Here is a 17,569-nt window from a genome sequence, read left to right on the forward strand (position 1 = left end):
TGTGTGTTGGTCCCGGGCGGCCCCCGAGGGCAGCCGGTGGGCAGAGGTGTAGGGGTTCCTACCTGTCCAGTCACAGCCCAGCACCTCCAGGCGCATTCCTATTCCCGCTGGGGACCACCTCTCTGGGTGCACTCGGATGTACTGGGCAGGAACAGGGTCAAACCTCCGGACTTCAGGGATGTCATAGTGGATGTTGCCTTCAAAAAGCTACAGAGAGAAAAAGAGAGAGAGAAAAGGCAAGACATGTGTGCATTTCACATGCTTTCAGCCAGACTTGATATTTTGGGTCCGGCAGAATGCAGCCATACTTTGAAACAGTTTAGCTGTCAGACTCCAGGCCATTGAGCACAGCTGAGCAGAAATTGGGCTGTTCTTTCTCAGTTTTAAGAGGACCAACCAGGTTGTTTCTAAGAAACTTGCACAATCTGTCCTGGCCTCTGCTGAGAATCCAGGCTATGCAGGGGAAGCCTGGGGAATATCCACTAACTTCAAATAGAAATGAGATCAGATTTTTCCTTTGGTAAATAAAGAAGCTACTGCATGTTCTAGGATAGTGTAAGTGCTTGGTTTTCCTCAGTCCAAGTACTGCTGCTTTGCAGCTTACGTGCACGAACTAAAGTCTGTGGGGAATAAACAGAGGGCTATAGATAGCATCAGCACTCATTTGAAGATCAGGAAAAATTAAAACTTACCCAAATTTTAAGCAGAGGAGTTTGCATAAAAACAGAACAGTCAGTAGCAGAGAACTTATTTATTCCTCATGCCCCCAGTCACTCCCATACCACTAAGCAGAAAGATTATGGGGAACTCCAATGATAAGGAAAAAATATGGGGAATTTCAGGGTGTCATGGGTTAGCAAGCATAGCTCCGGATAGCAAACCACTACACAGGGTCACACCAGTGTGGCAAAGGGACTTCAGATATAGAAAATTTCCTAAAGAGAAGTCATGATTTGTTTTCCTCTTTCGGAGGCGCACACCACAACAGCCACACCTTTGCCCTTAAAGTATGTAATTAGTTTGTGTAAAACATAATTGAACACACCATCTTTTGGACTCTGACCTGCAGAAGCTGGGAGAAACAGCCGGTGATGTCCACATCCCCACACCTGGTCCACAACAGAAAATGAAGATAAATTGACATCCCTGGGGAAAGGTGGAACCTACGGCCTCTAGTACAGATTTGGAGCAGCACTATGGTACACAGCTTGGGATTTCATGGTGACAACCCCAAGCTCCCAAGGTCACTATGGGCATGGACAGCCAATTTCCCAAGACCCCGTCAGGCAGATTGAAGCTAGTCAGAAACATATCCTGTTTTGCAGCTGCTCCAGGTAGTGCCTACCTTGGCTTGCATTGTTTTGGGGTCCTGGATGAAGTCCCAGTCCTTTCCATTCATGCTGTAGGCCACCTTAAACTTCTTCACAAAGGAACGGGACTCAGTGGTGGTCACACTGTCCCCTCCACGAGCCCCCTGAATAATGACGCCTTTGATGTTCTTCGGGACGCCAAGGTCCACCTGCAGCCACTCCTCCCCAGGCTGGGCTTGGGGGACACGAGGAAACCAGCCCAAGCGGCTGCTCACCAGGCGGGCCATGCTGGGAGACCAGTCATAGCCTCTGATGGAAGAGGCGGAGATCTGTGAGTCAGGAATGAGGCCAGAAAGCATTCCAAGCAAGTTGGAGCAGGGTGAATCTGCAGGGGAGGAAAGAGCATGAACAGTCAGGGTAGTTGAAGGGAAGTGCTCCTGGTTCTCCTCACAGCTTTAAACTCTGGACACTAAACCAACAGCAGCACTGGGCATTTCCCCCTCCCTCCAGGACCTGGACTCCTGTCCCTCCAAGCCTATCCCTTGTGATGGATGTCTCCATGCTGCTCACAGCGTCACCATTCCCACCCCACACAGCCATGACAGCGGCAAGGGACAGCACTCCAGGGCAGGCTGTTAGAGGGACAGAGAGCAGCGCCGAAGCCAAGGGGAGAAGGGGACCCTCACCAGTGATGCGGCAGCCGTACAGCTCCAGCCTCAGGGCGATGCCATTGTGCCAGGTCTGGGGACGGATGCGCACGAAGCGTGTGAGCACTGGGCTGTGGATCTTGTTGAGAACAACCTCTGTGGCATCCTCATTGGCCTGAAATGTCTGCAAGGGAAGGGAGGCACAAATGTACATTTGCACACACTGTTACATCCTCACCTGATAAGCAGTCAAAATAATCTCAGCAGGGAAAACCAAGGAAAGGCTTTCTGATCAGGGCCAGCCTCCAACCCGGGCAAGCACCAGGGACCAGCAGGGAGATGTGAGCCACTGTCAGGACAGCATGGTGGATGGACCCACCTATCAGCCAGGAGAGCCAGGAGCTTTCTGCCTGACTGCCTCTCACAGCACTTTGAGGCACCTCAGACTATCAGGCCTCAGCTGCTTCGAGCTGCCAAACCTAGATGTGCTCCAGCACAAATGGGCAGATGCTCCCAAACAGGCTGATGTCCTGATGCATCCTTGCACTGAGCTCCACTGGCAAACATCATGTGGAAGCAGTGGTGTGAGCAGGAAGGATGCACCTCTGCCTGGGGTGACAAGCTGCTGCCTCAGCCAGCCCCTGCCTTTGCCTCTCCCATGCACATGCAACCTGCCACATGGAGACAGCTCTTTGGGAGTTTATGATCCCACATGGTATGAAAAGGCTGCTGCCTTACCAGATGGCCATAATCAATAACTACCAGATGGATGTTAGATCCACCTCTTCTGCCCATTTTTAAAATAGGCTGGACAAGGACTGGATACATGTGTTTCCATTTTAGGCTGCAAAGCCACAGTGGGAAAGAGGAAATACCCAATGGGAGGGTAATTTTCAACCCTTTCTCTGCCACAGCATAAAGCACTAGAGCTCACTGACCAAGGCTGCAGGCATTGCCTGCTTTCCCTCCAAGCATGCCGGCACTTCAGGACAGGGCTAGACTATCCTCCCATCTCAGCCTGGAACCACATCCACACTGAGATGGCTGGCTGGGTTCTTCTACAAGCTCCTACCATGTATATATGTACTAAGCACAAGAGTTCCCACTAAGTTTGTCTCAGGAAAGCAGGAGAGTATAATCTCTGGCACCAGTCTCCTGTGGGAGGCAGGAGTCAAACAATTCAGGACAGAAGAAGGGGTGAGGCGGTATCCTGGCTCCTTGCCTTGAATAGCAGCTAGAAAGCATTTTATAAGCCTCCCATGGCTCTAGGGCTGCAGATGGCACATGTTACTGCTCTTCTCCCAGGATCCTGCACGCCAGGGTATGCAGAGGGTGTTTACAGGGCTGTTCACTGCATCCCAGCTAGCTTTGGGCTGCCTCTGCACACCACCATCCAATTCTTCAGGGCAGGGAGCAGCCACCCCACAGAGGGACTCAGTTGCAAATCTGGCTGGTAATTGGGATGTGGGGTTGATGTGAACTTGAGCAGAAATGCTAATCTAGAGAATATATATCATGCTGCTACCGTTTAGCAACACAGCATGGTTTATGTGTTTTTAATATCCTATTTTATCCTGTCTGACCTCACTTCCCATCCTTTTCCTTGCTCAGCAGACACCAAATACCCTTTTTTTCCAGCAGGAGGGCTGTAAGAAGAGTGGTTACTGAGAAACACTCTTCGGGCATGTGTGTGTGTGTGTCTTGTAAACCCATGGGCACAGACACACACACAGTTTGAAAGGATATATTTCTATACTGCAGAAAAGCCTTCAGCTTTATGCCAACACAGAAGCTGACACAAAACACCTTACCTCTGAACCTAACACCAGAGGACAGGAAATGTTAATCTGAGCCAGTGCAACTATTTTAGCACAAGGAGCAGCATGTCAGGTCAGACCAAAGATCCCTCTCTCCCAGCAGATGGCTCCTAATGGTGGCCCCAGCAGATGTCCAAGGGCAGCAAGTCCAGTGGAGTCTTCTCCTGGCAACCTCTCTTTGCTTCCCACCATCAGCAGTGTGAAGACTCTATGAGCCAAAGGTTGCATATGGACCAGCATGTTTAACACTCACTGATGAGGTTTGCTGCTCTTTTTGATTTAACATATTTCAAGTTTGGTCTTTTTAGCTCACTTCACATATATGAGCATCAGGGGCCAGAATCCAAATTTACACCAGCATAATTTGTTGCTGACTTCTGCACAGTCAAACTTGACAGAAAGCAGAAGCAGGACTGAGCCCAAAAACTTTATCACTACTATAGGCATTGCTGGAAACATCTCTTAGATGACTTTGGTCCCAACCACACACTTCCAAGAAGAGCAATTTCAATTCTGCTTTCAATTTAGAAATCAGCAACTTACGCAGGCTAGATCACATTCAACAAGCTATGAACTCTGAATCTGGGCCATGACTCTCCAGACTGCCAGCTTGTGAGGGCAGAATTGGCACCTGACTTCCAGCTCTGCTATCAGTTGCACTGGCAGGATCTGTTCCATTGAACCTCGCTTCTGAACAGCCCCAACTGATCACAGCAAGTCATTGCTTCGCACCCCATTCAGCATAACAGAAAGGGGCCACTTTCAGAGGGCATGTGCTTGGTGCTGTTAGAGACCTGGGGTATTCCCACATGCCTGCTCGTTCAGCCTCCTTCCCAAGTGGAAGTGCACTGTGAGTCTGCAGGACCCAGCTGCTGACCAGGGTCTGACCCTGACTGCCTGGTTTCCCTGTACTGAAAATGCTGACCCCAGAACCCCAGTACACTGTGGAGAGAGGCCCATTGACTTCAACAGGCTCTACATCCTGCCTCAAATTAGCACTCATAGCATAGGAAGAACTAGCAAGAAAATGTGTGAAATTGGGAGTGCCAAGAAAGCAAAGATTTCTTCCCTCTCTACCAAAATAGAACATTGCTATTCCTCCCGTCCTATCTGCTTCCCATCCCACTCAGCACATATTTTGAGCCAAGTCTTCGAATGGTGTAAATCAACATATCACCATCGAAGTATAAGAAGTCACAGTAATTTACACCAGCAGAAAAAAAAATACCTGGCTGTGATCTAGGGAGATAGATAGATAAATAGATATACACTCAGTGGAGAGCACACATGCGCATGCACATGAACACACATTGAAAGGTGATGGAGCCAGAAGATGAATGGGAAAACCATTAACAAATTAAAAACACCTTCCAAGAAACAGTCAAGGGAACTCGCTTTCATTGCTGCATCAAAAAGCTGCCTATCTTCTCCCCATACACTGTATGTTTACTTCTGTTTTAGTCCAGACAGCAGGTCTGCATGTAAAATTAAATTGATAATCAATGAGAGCTGACCTGCTTAATTAATTTGCTGCAGAAAGCAAGTGGTAGGGGAGAGGCTGTAAAAGTAGGGGACATGATGTCTAGGCTAGAGGAGGACTGCGAAAGTTTTCTATGTGCATACACATGCAAGCTCCACACCAGCATTTACAAGTCGCATTTCTGACATGTTGGAACCATCATAGGGTGATGGGAGGATTTCTGAAGCTACATTAGTTCCAGTGGATATGGGAATTGTGCCATTGGCAGTTTGGAGTGAAGGAGATGAAGGACAGGGAAACAAAAAGTGCCATGAAGTTGAAGAGGCAGGGAGTCAGGGAGGGGTAGGAAGTACCTCTCTCCTGTTCTATTTATTATGCTGCTTGGCCACTATGCAATTTCTTGGGGAGCTGAAGCAAGTGGCTGAGGGAGGAAGAGGAGAAGGCCAGGGATGGCAGCAGCCCTGCCTTTGTCCATATGTATGCATCTCTTCGGACCCACTAGATTTACTGCAGGATTATGTTACTCCTGTGGAGACAGAGCTCTGGAACAGAGCATGCTAACAGGATTAGAGCTTCAGGATTTAGACAAAGAAGCATGAAGGAGAAAAGTAGGGGAGATTATTTTCCTTGTCAGATAGGGAAGGCATAAAATGGGGCATGTTTGATGGTGGGAGGATTCTGGCTCAAGTGGAGGGTGGATAGTTCTGGATTTATTAAATCCAGGAACAAGGAGTTAAAAGAAAAATGATACTTGGCAACACTCAACAAAGCACAGCGTCTGGGCAAGGCACAGTGTGCTGGGCTGGGCTTGCCAGCTCTGTGTCTGTGAGAGGCTCCACTCAGATTTGGGAGTCATCAGGGACACAAGGAGTGGTACTATGTTAGCCTGCAAAGGAGATATCAGGCCCAGAAATACAAAGCTGCAGCCTTGCTAGGAAAGCCAGGGCTGTAATTCTCCCCAGGTACTGCACCAAGGGTGAATGCGCAAGGCTGCCTTTGGCACAGCCTGATGTCTTTGTCCTGCCTGCAAAAGCAGCAGAAGCAGGCTGGGACCTGGATGTTTCTGGGCAAATCCTCTGCACCATGATGTCTCTGCACAGAAACACTTGTGGCCCTGTGGCTCATTGCGCGAGCTTTTCCTGTGTTTTCCAGATAAAAAAACCACAGGATTGAACGCTTTTCTCTTCTTCCTCAGGTGAATAAATACAGGAGATGCAATTAAGAACTGAAAAGACAGAGGAACACTCCTAAAGGAAGGCACAAGGGTCTCCAAGGAGTCATTCTCAATATTCACTGCCAGCACCAAAAACCTCTGATGTCCCCACCTCCAATGTGCAGCTGAGATACTGCTCTTTACAGCAATTCAGCCTTTGTGCAATTCAGCTACCAGCTGAAATGCCACCCAGGAAAGTTAGCTAATAACAAGCACAAAACCATCAAAATGAGTAGGAAATGAAAAATGCACATCAGTTGGATCTTGCTGCCATTTCTTGTCCATTGACTTCTACAGGTTCTGAAAACAAATGTTTCAGTTGCATTTTACAGAGCAATGGAGGCAGTGAGAGCAGCACTCATCATGGTCCTGACCCACTCCAATTCCTGAAATCCATCCATTCCCCAGTCCCTCACCACACTAGATGATGGCCGTGAGCTTATCTCCGCAGTTACTAAGATGGAGCAGCTCAGACCACATGGGAGCTGGAGCCCGAGATGCTACAAGGAAGGAAGCGATCAGAATGGATGAGAACTTGGTTTTCTGATAAAATCCTCATAGTTGAGTCTGTCCAAATAAAATTGGACAAAAATAAAAGGTCAGATCCTGCCAGGTGCTCTTTTCCTTCCTTGGGTTCAAGAAGAGTTGTTGTTTTCTAAAGACATTTGCAAACCACCTGCACACCAGGGCTGCTGCCTGGAAGATAACCTCTGAGGCCATCAGCCTGGCCCCAGGTCACAAGAGGCGGATGCAACAAGGAGGGCAAGAGCCAGACCAGCCTTTCTGCAGCAGTGTTGGTTTGGCCCTCTCCCCTGGTGGGGGGATACTGGTGAGTAGTAAGGGGCAAGTGCGGGATGGCACGTGGTAGTGGCCACTCTCCTCCCTGTCTCCTCTCTCGAGGAGACACACAGGAAGACAGCTCGGGAACTCTGGCCTGGTTGCTGGGTTAGCCTCTCCCCCTGGTCCCATGCCTGAGGGAAAGACAGAGCACCACCCCCTGGACAGGGGGACATCTTGTGTGTGCTGGGCCAGGCTTTGTGGGGAGTGGGCTGCCAGGAAGGGGGAAAACCTGGCAGGGATAGGGTGGGAAGGGGAGGGTGTGAGTGTGGGGCTCCCCTCCTGCCGGCTGCCTTCCCACTGCCTCCCCATCCCAGAAACATAGCAGTGCTCGTCACGGAAACAGCCCAGCCAGTCCTGTCTGCTGCGAGCACATATTAATCACATTTTCCGCTGCTCCATCCTGCCTTTCCCATTTCCCTTGCTGCTGACTGCCAGCAGCTGGGGACTCAAAGGTGAGCCATCACATTTGGCAGGGAAACACCCTGGCCCCACTGTCATCTGAAACACCGGAGGGAGGGGAAGCAGGGGGCAAAAGAGAGGCGGTCAGAGCTTCCCATCCTCTGCAGGGAGCATCATCCCCTCCCCGCCCCTCCTGCACTCTCTGGTTTTCTCTTGCATTAGCTCCCTGATGAAGATGTGAATGTTAGCTGACCCACCTATACATGGCAGAGCATTGCTTTTGGCCCACAGAGCTGGCAGAAATTCAGAGCAGTGTTTGGTACACCCCATATGCTTATGTGTGCATGTGCATATATAAATGTGGATGTGCAGATATACATACGTGTATTATATGTGTGTCTATATATATATATGTATCTATCTGCATGTATATAGAGAGTGCCTGTCTGGCCACACCTTCCCTCCCTCCCTGCTCCTCATGGCACCAAATCAAGCTGCGGCAGACTTGACGAATCTATTTGGCATGGCTCGCTCCAGCGTTGCAGCCCAGGCTGTGTGGAGCTCCGCGCTGACGCAGGGAGGGAGCTGCACCTTGAACAGACATCTGGGAGCTTGCCTAGTCCAGGAACAGCAGGGATTAACGTGGGCACGGAATGTGGGGCCAGAGCTCCCCAGCACCAGCTCTGTGAGTGAGTGGCCTTGCCCTGGCCCCACTGCAGCTCAGCAGCTGGTGGCCAGTTGTTTGGCGGGGCAGGAAAGCGGTCACCCAGATGCAAGGGGTAGGTGAGCCACCAAAAAAAATTACTTATCCTCCAACCTTGGGAGGTGTCTGCTAAATTACGGCCAGAACATGGGAACAGAGGAGTGAAAAAGAAGAGGTTTGAATTTTCCACTTTTTTTAAAAGAAGAGAAAACAGAGTAGAAAAAAGCTGACAGGAATCAAGGACCAAATCCTGAAATTGTGGCAATTCAGGTGGCTGTGGGACTGTTTTGGATTGACACCAGCCAGGCTTTAGGGTCTTGCTGGAGCAATGTAAATTGACTTAGCAGCACTGAAACCAGTCATGCTCTCCTGCTCTGCCCTGGCTGAGGAACCAGTGTCCAACACCCAGGACAGCAAGGATGGGACATTTATTCTCCTCTGCAACTAAACCCACCCTCCAGCTGCAGATTCCTGGCCAGTAAAGACTTGAAAAGGTAAATTTATTCTCAGTGGTTATTTGAAACACTGAGCTGTGTACATAGCTCACCTCTCTGCCCAGCATGATGCATATCTCCTGCCTGCCTCAGCTTAAAGAAAAAGTCCCAATGAGTCCCCAAACTCACCTGGGGTGAGGAGAGATGGCCCCAGTTCACAGAAAGGTCTGCTGTGACCAGTGGGTCCTGGGAGAGCACAGAGGCTCCACACCACTGCATGGGCACTGTGTTAGAGCTATACATGAGCTCTGCCATGAGCTACTGTCCTGGAGACAGCCCACCTGAGATCTGGGGGAGCCCAGCTGAGGACTCCCCTACATGGTGCTGGGCTGCCCAAGTACCTCAATTTCCTTACTTCTAAAATAGGACTAACACTCCCTCAGTGGCATATGAGGAGTTTAAATACTCCAAATATTGCAGGTATGAGACCCTGATCGGGACATCTGCACAGAGAGGACTCATTCTGGGAAGCAGAGGGAATTTGAACCTAAGACATACTTGTGGGGATGGGGAAATCACACAGCCCGGAAGGGAAGGAAATGTCTGGATGAATCCTGGACAAGGCAGGCTACTGCATTTCATGCCAGCAGGGCCCGTGCCAGCAAATGGAAGGGACAGCTAATTTAATAGAAGTGCTGAGCAATTGAAAATCACTGGGATGCGTGTGTGGGGGAGGTGTGTGGGACCCCAGCCACAGAGTTCACACAGACACACTATGGCACATCAGCAGGGAGGACCTGAACACAGCAGCAGTGCTGGTGGGTGCCACAGAAGAGTAGGAAAATGCTTTCTTGAGGCACCCTTAACCAGGGAACAACCACATGACCAAAGCAATTGACAGAGAAAAACCTGCCTGGCACCATGGCTGCCTTAACCCTCCTCCCCACACCCCAAACCTCCCACGCAGACCACTCCAAGTTTATCTTTCCTGGCCACACACCAGCACCCATATGGTGTGAAATGGATGAACACCCTCCCTTCTCCTTGCTCCCGTCTCTGTGTGTGTCCCAGCAACAGAGCAAGAGCATGCACAGCTCCCAGGGCTCAATGCACCCTTGCTGACCATCCCTGCTAGTGCAGATCCCACAGCTCTGGCAGCCCGAATTGTTTCCCATTATTTATTGCTCATTTTGTTCTCTGGGACAGTGCAATTGCCTCTTAGGATTTGTGCCCTTTCATTTCCAGGCCTCAGTAACTCCTGAACTACAGTTTCATGTGGTTTTGTGATTGTTAACCCAGCATGCAGACGAGTCTACGACCATAAAAGCTCAATGAATCTTATATGGCAAAACACAAGCTGCGAAAACATTTTCTCCTTCATTTGCAGTCAAAGAACATACTCTCACCACCACGAAAGATGCAGCAGCAGCCAGGTTTTCCAAGGAATAGTTTTTCTACATTGCTGTGCAGAGGAGAAAGGACTATTTCTGCTCAGAGCATCATCTGTCTTTTAGCCATCATCAGAAAAATGGTCCCTCACAGATTAAACCCTCTGGGCCTGCAAAGTCTCTCAGTTCTCTTCCCTCTTCTTACCTGAGAGACTCACCAAGGTGCAGGCAAAAGAGACAAAAAGGCTATTACCTTGTGGTTTTTCCCATGTCGGTACATCATCCAGTCCTCCCCATTGGTGCTGACCTCCAGCTTGTAGGTACGGACATAGTAGCCCTTCTGGGTTTCTCTTGAGATGGCACCCTGTGTGGCAATGGCTGTGAGCACAGTCAGGAAGTGGAGGTCCACCTTTCCAGGGGAAAAAGGGACAAGAAAGAGAGTGGTGACCACCTGAGAGTCCAGAGTGGCTAATTAGTTCCTCCCTCTGTCTCTGAAATATAAAAAGGTGCAAATTCAGCCTGTCTCACTCTATCTGTGGATGCACAGTTCAACAGGCATGACCCTCCCCCAGGGCTGACTTCAGCCAGATAGGACCCTGGGACAAGAGTAGCTAAGGATCTTGATGTCTGTTTATATGGAACCATCACAAAGCCACCTTCTTGCCTCACACCAAGCAATAGGATCTGCACAGAAGCTCATGTCCATTAAAGCAGGACAGAGACCAACTTTTTCCACGTAAAATAAAAGCATGATATCAATTAGCAAGTCCTGCAGCTCTTGGTTTTCCCTTGCTGGTTTTTTTTTTTGTTTGTTTTACAACATGGGTTGAGAAAGGTCAGCAGAGCTGGCTTAGTAGCCCTGCCATGAATGAAGAATGAGACGTCTGCTAGGGGCAATGACATTCACCACCTCCTGCTCGTAGTGCCCTTTAGCAAGCAGTGTCTCCCGGCGATGTGACACGGCCAGAAGCTGTGTGCAGACACACTGTGGCTCTAACCAGCTCCCAGGGAAAGCCTTTGCTCTGTCAGCTCCCCGCCTGACACAGCCCGCTCACGCTCCCTGCATCACTGATGAGATAAATATTATTCTAGTTGTTTTTCTATGCACCCCCTGGAGACTTTGGTCCTCAGGCCAGTGGCGGAGTCAGTGGCCCTTGTAAGTGGCAGAGGTCTCTCAGTCTCTGTCAGACTGCTGGAAAGTCCATCAAGGTTTTGGGCAGAAAGGAGGGGGTGGGAGAGAGACAGCGGATGGAGTCAGTCCTTGTGTGGGTAAGCTAATGGGAGAGCCAGCCAGCCACATTTCACTGAGGCATTGCAGCTCCCCTGCTGCTTGCTCCCCATGAGCCACAGAGGCAATAAAAAATTCAACAAGCCTTATGGTCAGGGGTCAGTTTAACAGCATGACACTCCATTTGGTAGGGGAAGAGGCGAGTGGGCTGGAAGGGTACCTGGAGGTACTCTTTGTTGCTGTCTACATTGGGGGTCCAGCCGTTGTCATCACTGTTGAGGCGGCTCTGCTGAGGGGTCCATCGCCCATCTGAATAGGTGGAGGAGGCACTGATCTGCATGTTGGAGATCCTGCCAGACTCCATCCCCAGAGGCACATTGCACTGAAAGTCTAGAGCAGACACACACATACACAGAGATTGGTTTACTGTCTCAGTACTTCACCCCCAAGTGAAAGGCAGCCCTGAACTAATCTCTCCATCTAATCCTGAGCAAAGCTGCCTGTCTGGAAAGATGAACAGATCTGCACCATCTTGCAGGTTGTGTGTGTTCACAGATGGCACTGAAAAATTACAGATAGGGCAGCTTTGTGTTTACAAGGCCCTCTGAACACTAATACAGGCTGGATCTTTCTCCCTTTTTCTATCTTCTTCACCTTTGCTCAGTTTTGACACAATTCTGTGCCTTCCCTCCCTCCATCTCCAACAAGATGTTCCAAGTACCCTTATCACAAAGTTCCCATCTTCCTGAAGGCTGTAGGTGAAATCTAAGCACTGACAAGGCAAGGAGTACAGACAAGACACATTAGGAGGGTGCTTACTGTTGTGCTGCCAGCAGGCATGTCAAGGATTGGAATGAGCAGGTATAAAGGTTTTGTGTGCATGTGAGAGCAGGGTTGCATGTGTGTATGTGTCTATGTGCATGCACTGTATGTAGTATCAGGCCCATAGGGATTAACCAGGCAAGATTATGAAAGACTCTTCTATGCTTTCATTTGCATCTCCTCACTTCTAAGGCTTTAAAAGTCACATTTAGCTCAGTTTTATGGCACATCTCATCTATTTTATGGCAGCTGTCCCGTAAAAACAATAGCAAAGAAGACAGTGATAGAAAATACTGCATGGGTCTAAGCATGCTGCTACTGTAAACCAATGGGGCTCTACCAAACTGCCTGTTTTTAATGTGGCCAAGTCAACCTTGGGTGGAAATGATGGGCCAGGTTAGGATGTCAGTGCTATTATTGAAGTTTCAATTTACACCACCATAAATGAAAACAGGCCTGGCCCTTTAACAAAGGCTCTTGTGCTTGATTTCTCAAGCTTTGTGTTCAACATCTTATTTCCAACTCCTTTTAAAGGACAGAATAGAAAAGGGATTAAAGAACAGATCAGCTGAGTGTGGCAATAGGTAATGGTGAAGAGCTCATGCTTGTCTGTAACTCTCATAGCCTCAGCAGAACATCCCTTAATCACAGAGTAAGAGGTTGTGACCCTGCTGCCCTGGTGCTGCACAACCCCTACTCTACCCTGCTCTCTGTCACAGGCTTGCTGTGGCAGGTCAGGGACTCCCTCTCTTTCTCTGGGACTGAGGGGTGTCCTGAAGGCTGCTTCTGTTGTATCCAGAGGTTCACTGGGAAAAGAGGTCAAGAACAGTGACTCTGATGCAAAAATACCATGGGAAAACAAATGAAACCTTTCCTTGCCTGCAAGTGTTACCAGAATGAATCAAAATGTTCTTTATTCTCAAAACACACAACTTACTCCTCACTCCACATCAATTTACCTCCCTTATTAAAGGTTATAATCAAAATTTGGCTTGAAATTCTTAGAGCTTTAAGCAATCTTTAATTAGACAGCCAAGAAATTACAATTTGTGGTTTGGGACTCTGAATTTCTGAAAAACTAGAGAAAGAGAGAGCACATATTTTCCCTGATGCTTTAATGAATCTGCTGCATATGCTGGGCTGAAGTCTTCCCCTAAATCCTTTGGGCTGAGCACATGCATGAAGGATTCTAACCCAAAAGGTATTGAGAAGACTTCACAAGCAAGTGAAAAGTCAACAAAAGGTCAGAAAGTGAAATTCTTACTGAAACCTCACTTCTATCAGAAAGAGAGAACACACATAAGTGGAACTGCTGTCTGCACTGCTGGTGGAGAACCAGCCCCTGGACACACTTCACTCCTGCATATGCCAAATGAAAGATGGGAAACACAGGGGACACAACTAAGTCATACACACACATTTCCAACTTACTTTCTGGGACTTCCTGGTGGTTCAAGTAGTACTGAGCAGAGAAACCGTCCTTAGCCACTGCCAGGTCCGTGTGGAAGGTGAGAGAGAGGACGCCAGTGGTTGAGCGGATGTCCGATGGCATCTTAGTGCCACAATACCTGCCTATCAAGGGGCCAACTGCAAAAGAAAGAGCAGCAAAAGTAATGCCTGCTTTTCCACCAGCCTCCTGGGTCACCAACACATTGCTGATCAGGATAAAAAAGATAGGCTTTGGGGATGGGCTATTTTTTATATCCACTGGCCTGGTGCCATGCAGTGCAGAAATACCCACTGCAGCAGGCATTGCTCTGCAATTGTTGGGAAATACTCCAAACCACTCTGTTTCTCAGTTTTTCTATAAAGTGACGAGGTCCTCCCATCATTGCATGAACCCACTGCCCTTCCCTGAGGGAGAACTGCTGGTGTTTGGAGTGTCCCATGGGGCTTTTCAGACCAGTGGTTACAACAGAGCAGTAGCTTGTGGTTTAATGAATGCAGCCTTCTGCAAGCACGCTGTCCCCTGGCTGGCCATGGAGTGCCCTGATGGCAGGTTGCAGGCTGCAGCCACCTTTGAGGTTAGGCACCCCTGGTGTTTGGACACAGATTGCACAGTTTTGGAGCTTTGTGAGACACCAGGAAGGGCCAAGAAAACCAGTGCAGCACCTCGTGGCTTACCCTGAGGGATGCCATCCCAGATGTCTAGCCAGTCATACTTGCAGTCTCCTTCCCCCGCCTGCAGTGGGTCATGCTCAAGGTCGAAAAGCAGAAAGTGGAGGAGGATTTCTGTCTTTGGCTTGGCTATGATCGTGAAGATGCAGTCCAGGTTGTGTGGATACTTGTCAGGGAAACCCGGAGACTCAATAGTGCCATTGGAGGCGGTGAAGTTTCTGGAGCAGTCCTCGGAGCCTGTAGCAGCAGGAAAAGCCCAGAACCTTAGCAACAATGAAGCTTAATGCCAACAACTTGACACTGTGGGAACCCCATTCTGGGCTTCGCAGGGTTGTGTATTCACTTCTGGAAATGTCCAGCAGCTCAAGAGCTCTGGGAATTACTGCAGGGAGTGAGAAGGTGATTTTCAAAGCTTTCCACAGGTGGAGAGACAAGGTCCATGAAGTCACTGTAGTGGACAACATGGTTCTAAATCCCTTAGACAGCTTTGCAAACATAATCTGTACACTACTGCTGATCCTTCTGACAATTACCTCAAAACCAGGACTAGAAGAGCAATCCTATCCAAAACCATGGATGTGATTTGGCAGGCCAGCCCCCTGCCATGTCCCTCACACCGGTGGTGGTAGACAGGGAGGTCACACCAAGCTGGCCTGCCTTCCCCAGCTGGCCCTTTCCACTCTAACCCGTCCCCCAAACACTGACCTGGCAGACCTGCGTGCTGCTCCAGAGCCTGCAGAGAGGCCGGCCAGCACGCAGGGAGCTGCCATCCACAGTACTCATGTCACAGCTGCTACCTGCAGCCAGGCAGGCAAGGCACCACAGCGGCCCCAGGTCTGATGGAGGAGCCCCTGTCCACAGAAGGAGCTGCCTGGGATGGGGCAGAGAAGAGTAATGGGATGTATTCTTTTTGGAAAGGCTGTCGCCGTGGGCCAGTCTCCTGCAAACTCCACCCTTCCAGCACAGACATCTGTGCCTCAGTTTCCTCTTGAGAAAATCTGGAAGCACAAATATTTACACAGTGAAAGGGCTTGTGGGAGGGTGCCAGTGTCTCCACTGTTTGCTGCAAACCCTTGGGAAGTGCACAGTTAGCCTGCAGCCCCTCCGAGATCCACACAAGAGACAGGGGCCAGCTCCAGCAAATGTCCCCACAACGTGGCCACAACAAGAGTGAGGGTAACAGGCCCCGTGGCAGGGGTGTCTCTGCTGAGAGCTGGAACAGAGCCCTCTTTTTCACAGAATGAGCCATCCACACCAGAAATGCAAGTTATTTCTACCCTTAAGGAAGACCTTTGCGTGGTGAGGAGGACAGACAATGTTGTCTCTTATTTATTGCTGACCTCAGCACTGGCCTCAGCTGCAGCCAGGCCAGCTCGGTGCCCCCTCTCATACAGCCAAGGTGCCTCGGGGTGGCTGGGGAAAGGGGAATTTATGTCATATTCATACCACGGTGACTTTGAAACCCTTGCCAGGACAATAGGCAACAGAAATCTGCAGCCTGGAGCTATCAGAGGGGAAAGGGAATGTGAGAGGCTGCTGGCTACTGCTGCAACGCAGCACTAGCATTTGCAAAGGTTTCTGCTTCACTTTTACTGGGACACTCTCCTTCTCTACAAACCCTTTTGCTTCAGCTCTTCCAGGCAGTAGGAGCCTTCCCAGGACTAATGGGAGACTTGTTATTCAATTCATCATTAACCTACGGGAGTCAGACCAGCAGCCCGCAGTAATAGCAGGATCTTGCACTGCATTATGCAGTGCCTGGCTGGAGAGCTACTCAGGAGAGGCTCTTAATTGACTACCTAATGAAGCAGCCAGCTTTTCGGGTGTGAACCTGTGGGGTAAAATGCAGAGGCAAAAAAAAAGGCCAAACACAAATCACAGCATAATGCCATGAACAGGAATAAGGGTGTACTTTGTTCTAAACACCTTGAAAGACGAACAAACAGTGAAAATAAGACAAGCTCCGAGCTAGGCAGAAAATCAAGGACTAAACCCAGAGTCAGGGACTGTCCTCTAGAGACAGGAAAGAGATGTAAACTATGTAGTTACATGAGACAAGAGTTTCCTCACGTGGGGCTCTTATCACATTTGGCATCTTTGTCTACATTTTGGCTAATAGCAGCAAACACAATGATCAGCTTTTTATAAGGAAGCTGCAGATAATCAACAGGAGTCATGCTGGCTTCAGCAGCATAGGCCAGCCTGAGAAGAGACTTTGATGCCCAGCACTGGAGAGCTCAGGCCGGCCCTGCCAAACTGACTCACAAAGGAACCAGCAGGGAGGCTGGACCAGCTAGGGCAGGCGGCTCTTTTGTCAGCCCACAGACTGCTGACTGATACCCATCAGGGGATTCAAAGACTGGTATGTGGTTGTTTGTATGCAGATTGCTCCTCTCTCACACTGTGATAAGGGAAATTCAGCACAAGGTGGGGAAATAAATGCTCGATTGAAAAGAGTTGTTTTTTTAGGTCGCCTTTAAGACAGAAGGAATCTGCAGCCACTGATGCCTTTACTGATCTGGACAATGACAATCTGATGACCTTTAAAGCTGGTGACACCCTTGCTGGTTATGCTGACAGCTCAGACGGAAACTTGGCTAGTGCCAGCCTGCCTGCCGACAGAAGGCAGAGTTTGCTTGTACTGCAGTAGCCCCGCAGCCAGCACTGCCCACCGCCCTCTCTGGAGCCCTGGCGGGGACTGGGGCTGGGCAGATGTGGGCTGGGAGTGCTCCCGGAGCACAGGCTCATCCACACTCCTGTGCCAAAACCTGCCTAGCCAGGCTTGATTTCATGGGCTGTGGCTGTAAGAAAGTGTGGCTGTATCTGGAGAGGATGGCTGCCTGCAGGGGTGGGGGTGACAAAAGGAGCCCCAGCACCACTTCAGACCTGAGGGCGGTACTGCAGGGACTTACATCGAAGGATACAAACTCAGCTCCAGCCTCCACTCAATATCTGCTCTCTTCCAGATCGGCCCTTGATTCCTCTCCTTCCCTCCCAGCAATAACTTCTTTTCCCCATGAATTTGGTCCCTTACTGGCTCCCACCCAGACCGACAGGGCTCCTGCCTGCCATCCCTTCCCACAGCATGGCTGGGCCACCTCAGCCAGCTGGACCACCCCACACTGCCTTGTGCCCTGAGTCAGGGCGTGGACCCAGTGTGAGGTCAGTGA

The 17,569-nt window shown here is 49.7% G+C and overlaps 1 protein-coding gene across 6 annotated transcripts in view; it reads right to left on the reverse strand.

Annotated features, from left to right (window-relative positions):
* Nucleotides 1-17,569, reverse strand: part of NRP2 (neuropilin 2) — an 89,807-nt gene that overhangs the window by 41,000 nt on the left and 31,238 nt on the right. For all 6 annotated transcript variants that reach the window (XM_008634696.2, XM_008634695.2, XM_017735691.1 and 3 more), the window contains exons 4-10: nucleotides 14,406-14,636; nucleotides 13,713-13,868; nucleotides 11,680-11,849; nucleotides 10,485-10,640; nucleotides 1,997-2,141; nucleotides 1,346-1,695; nucleotides 63-207 (exon numbers count right to left, since the gene is read on the reverse strand). In XM_008634696.2, the coding sequence (XP_008632918.1) occupies nucleotides 63-207; nucleotides 1,346-1,695; nucleotides 1,997-2,141; nucleotides 10,485-10,640; nucleotides 11,680-11,849; nucleotides 13,713-13,868; nucleotides 14,406-14,636 (1,353 nt within the window). The remainder of the gene's footprint in view (nucleotides 1-62; nucleotides 208-1,345; nucleotides 1,696-1,996; nucleotides 2,142-10,484; nucleotides 10,641-11,679; nucleotides 11,850-13,712; nucleotides 13,869-14,405; nucleotides 14,637-17,569) is intronic.

The sequence above is a fragment of the Corvus brachyrhynchos genome, unplaced genomic scaffold (assembly GCF_000691975.1).
Source record: "Corvus brachyrhynchos isolate BGI_N302 unplaced genomic scaffold, ASM69197v1 scaffold255, whole genome shotgun sequence".
Taxonomy (NCBI): Eukaryota; Metazoa; Chordata; class Aves; order Passeriformes; family Corvidae; genus Corvus; species Corvus brachyrhynchos.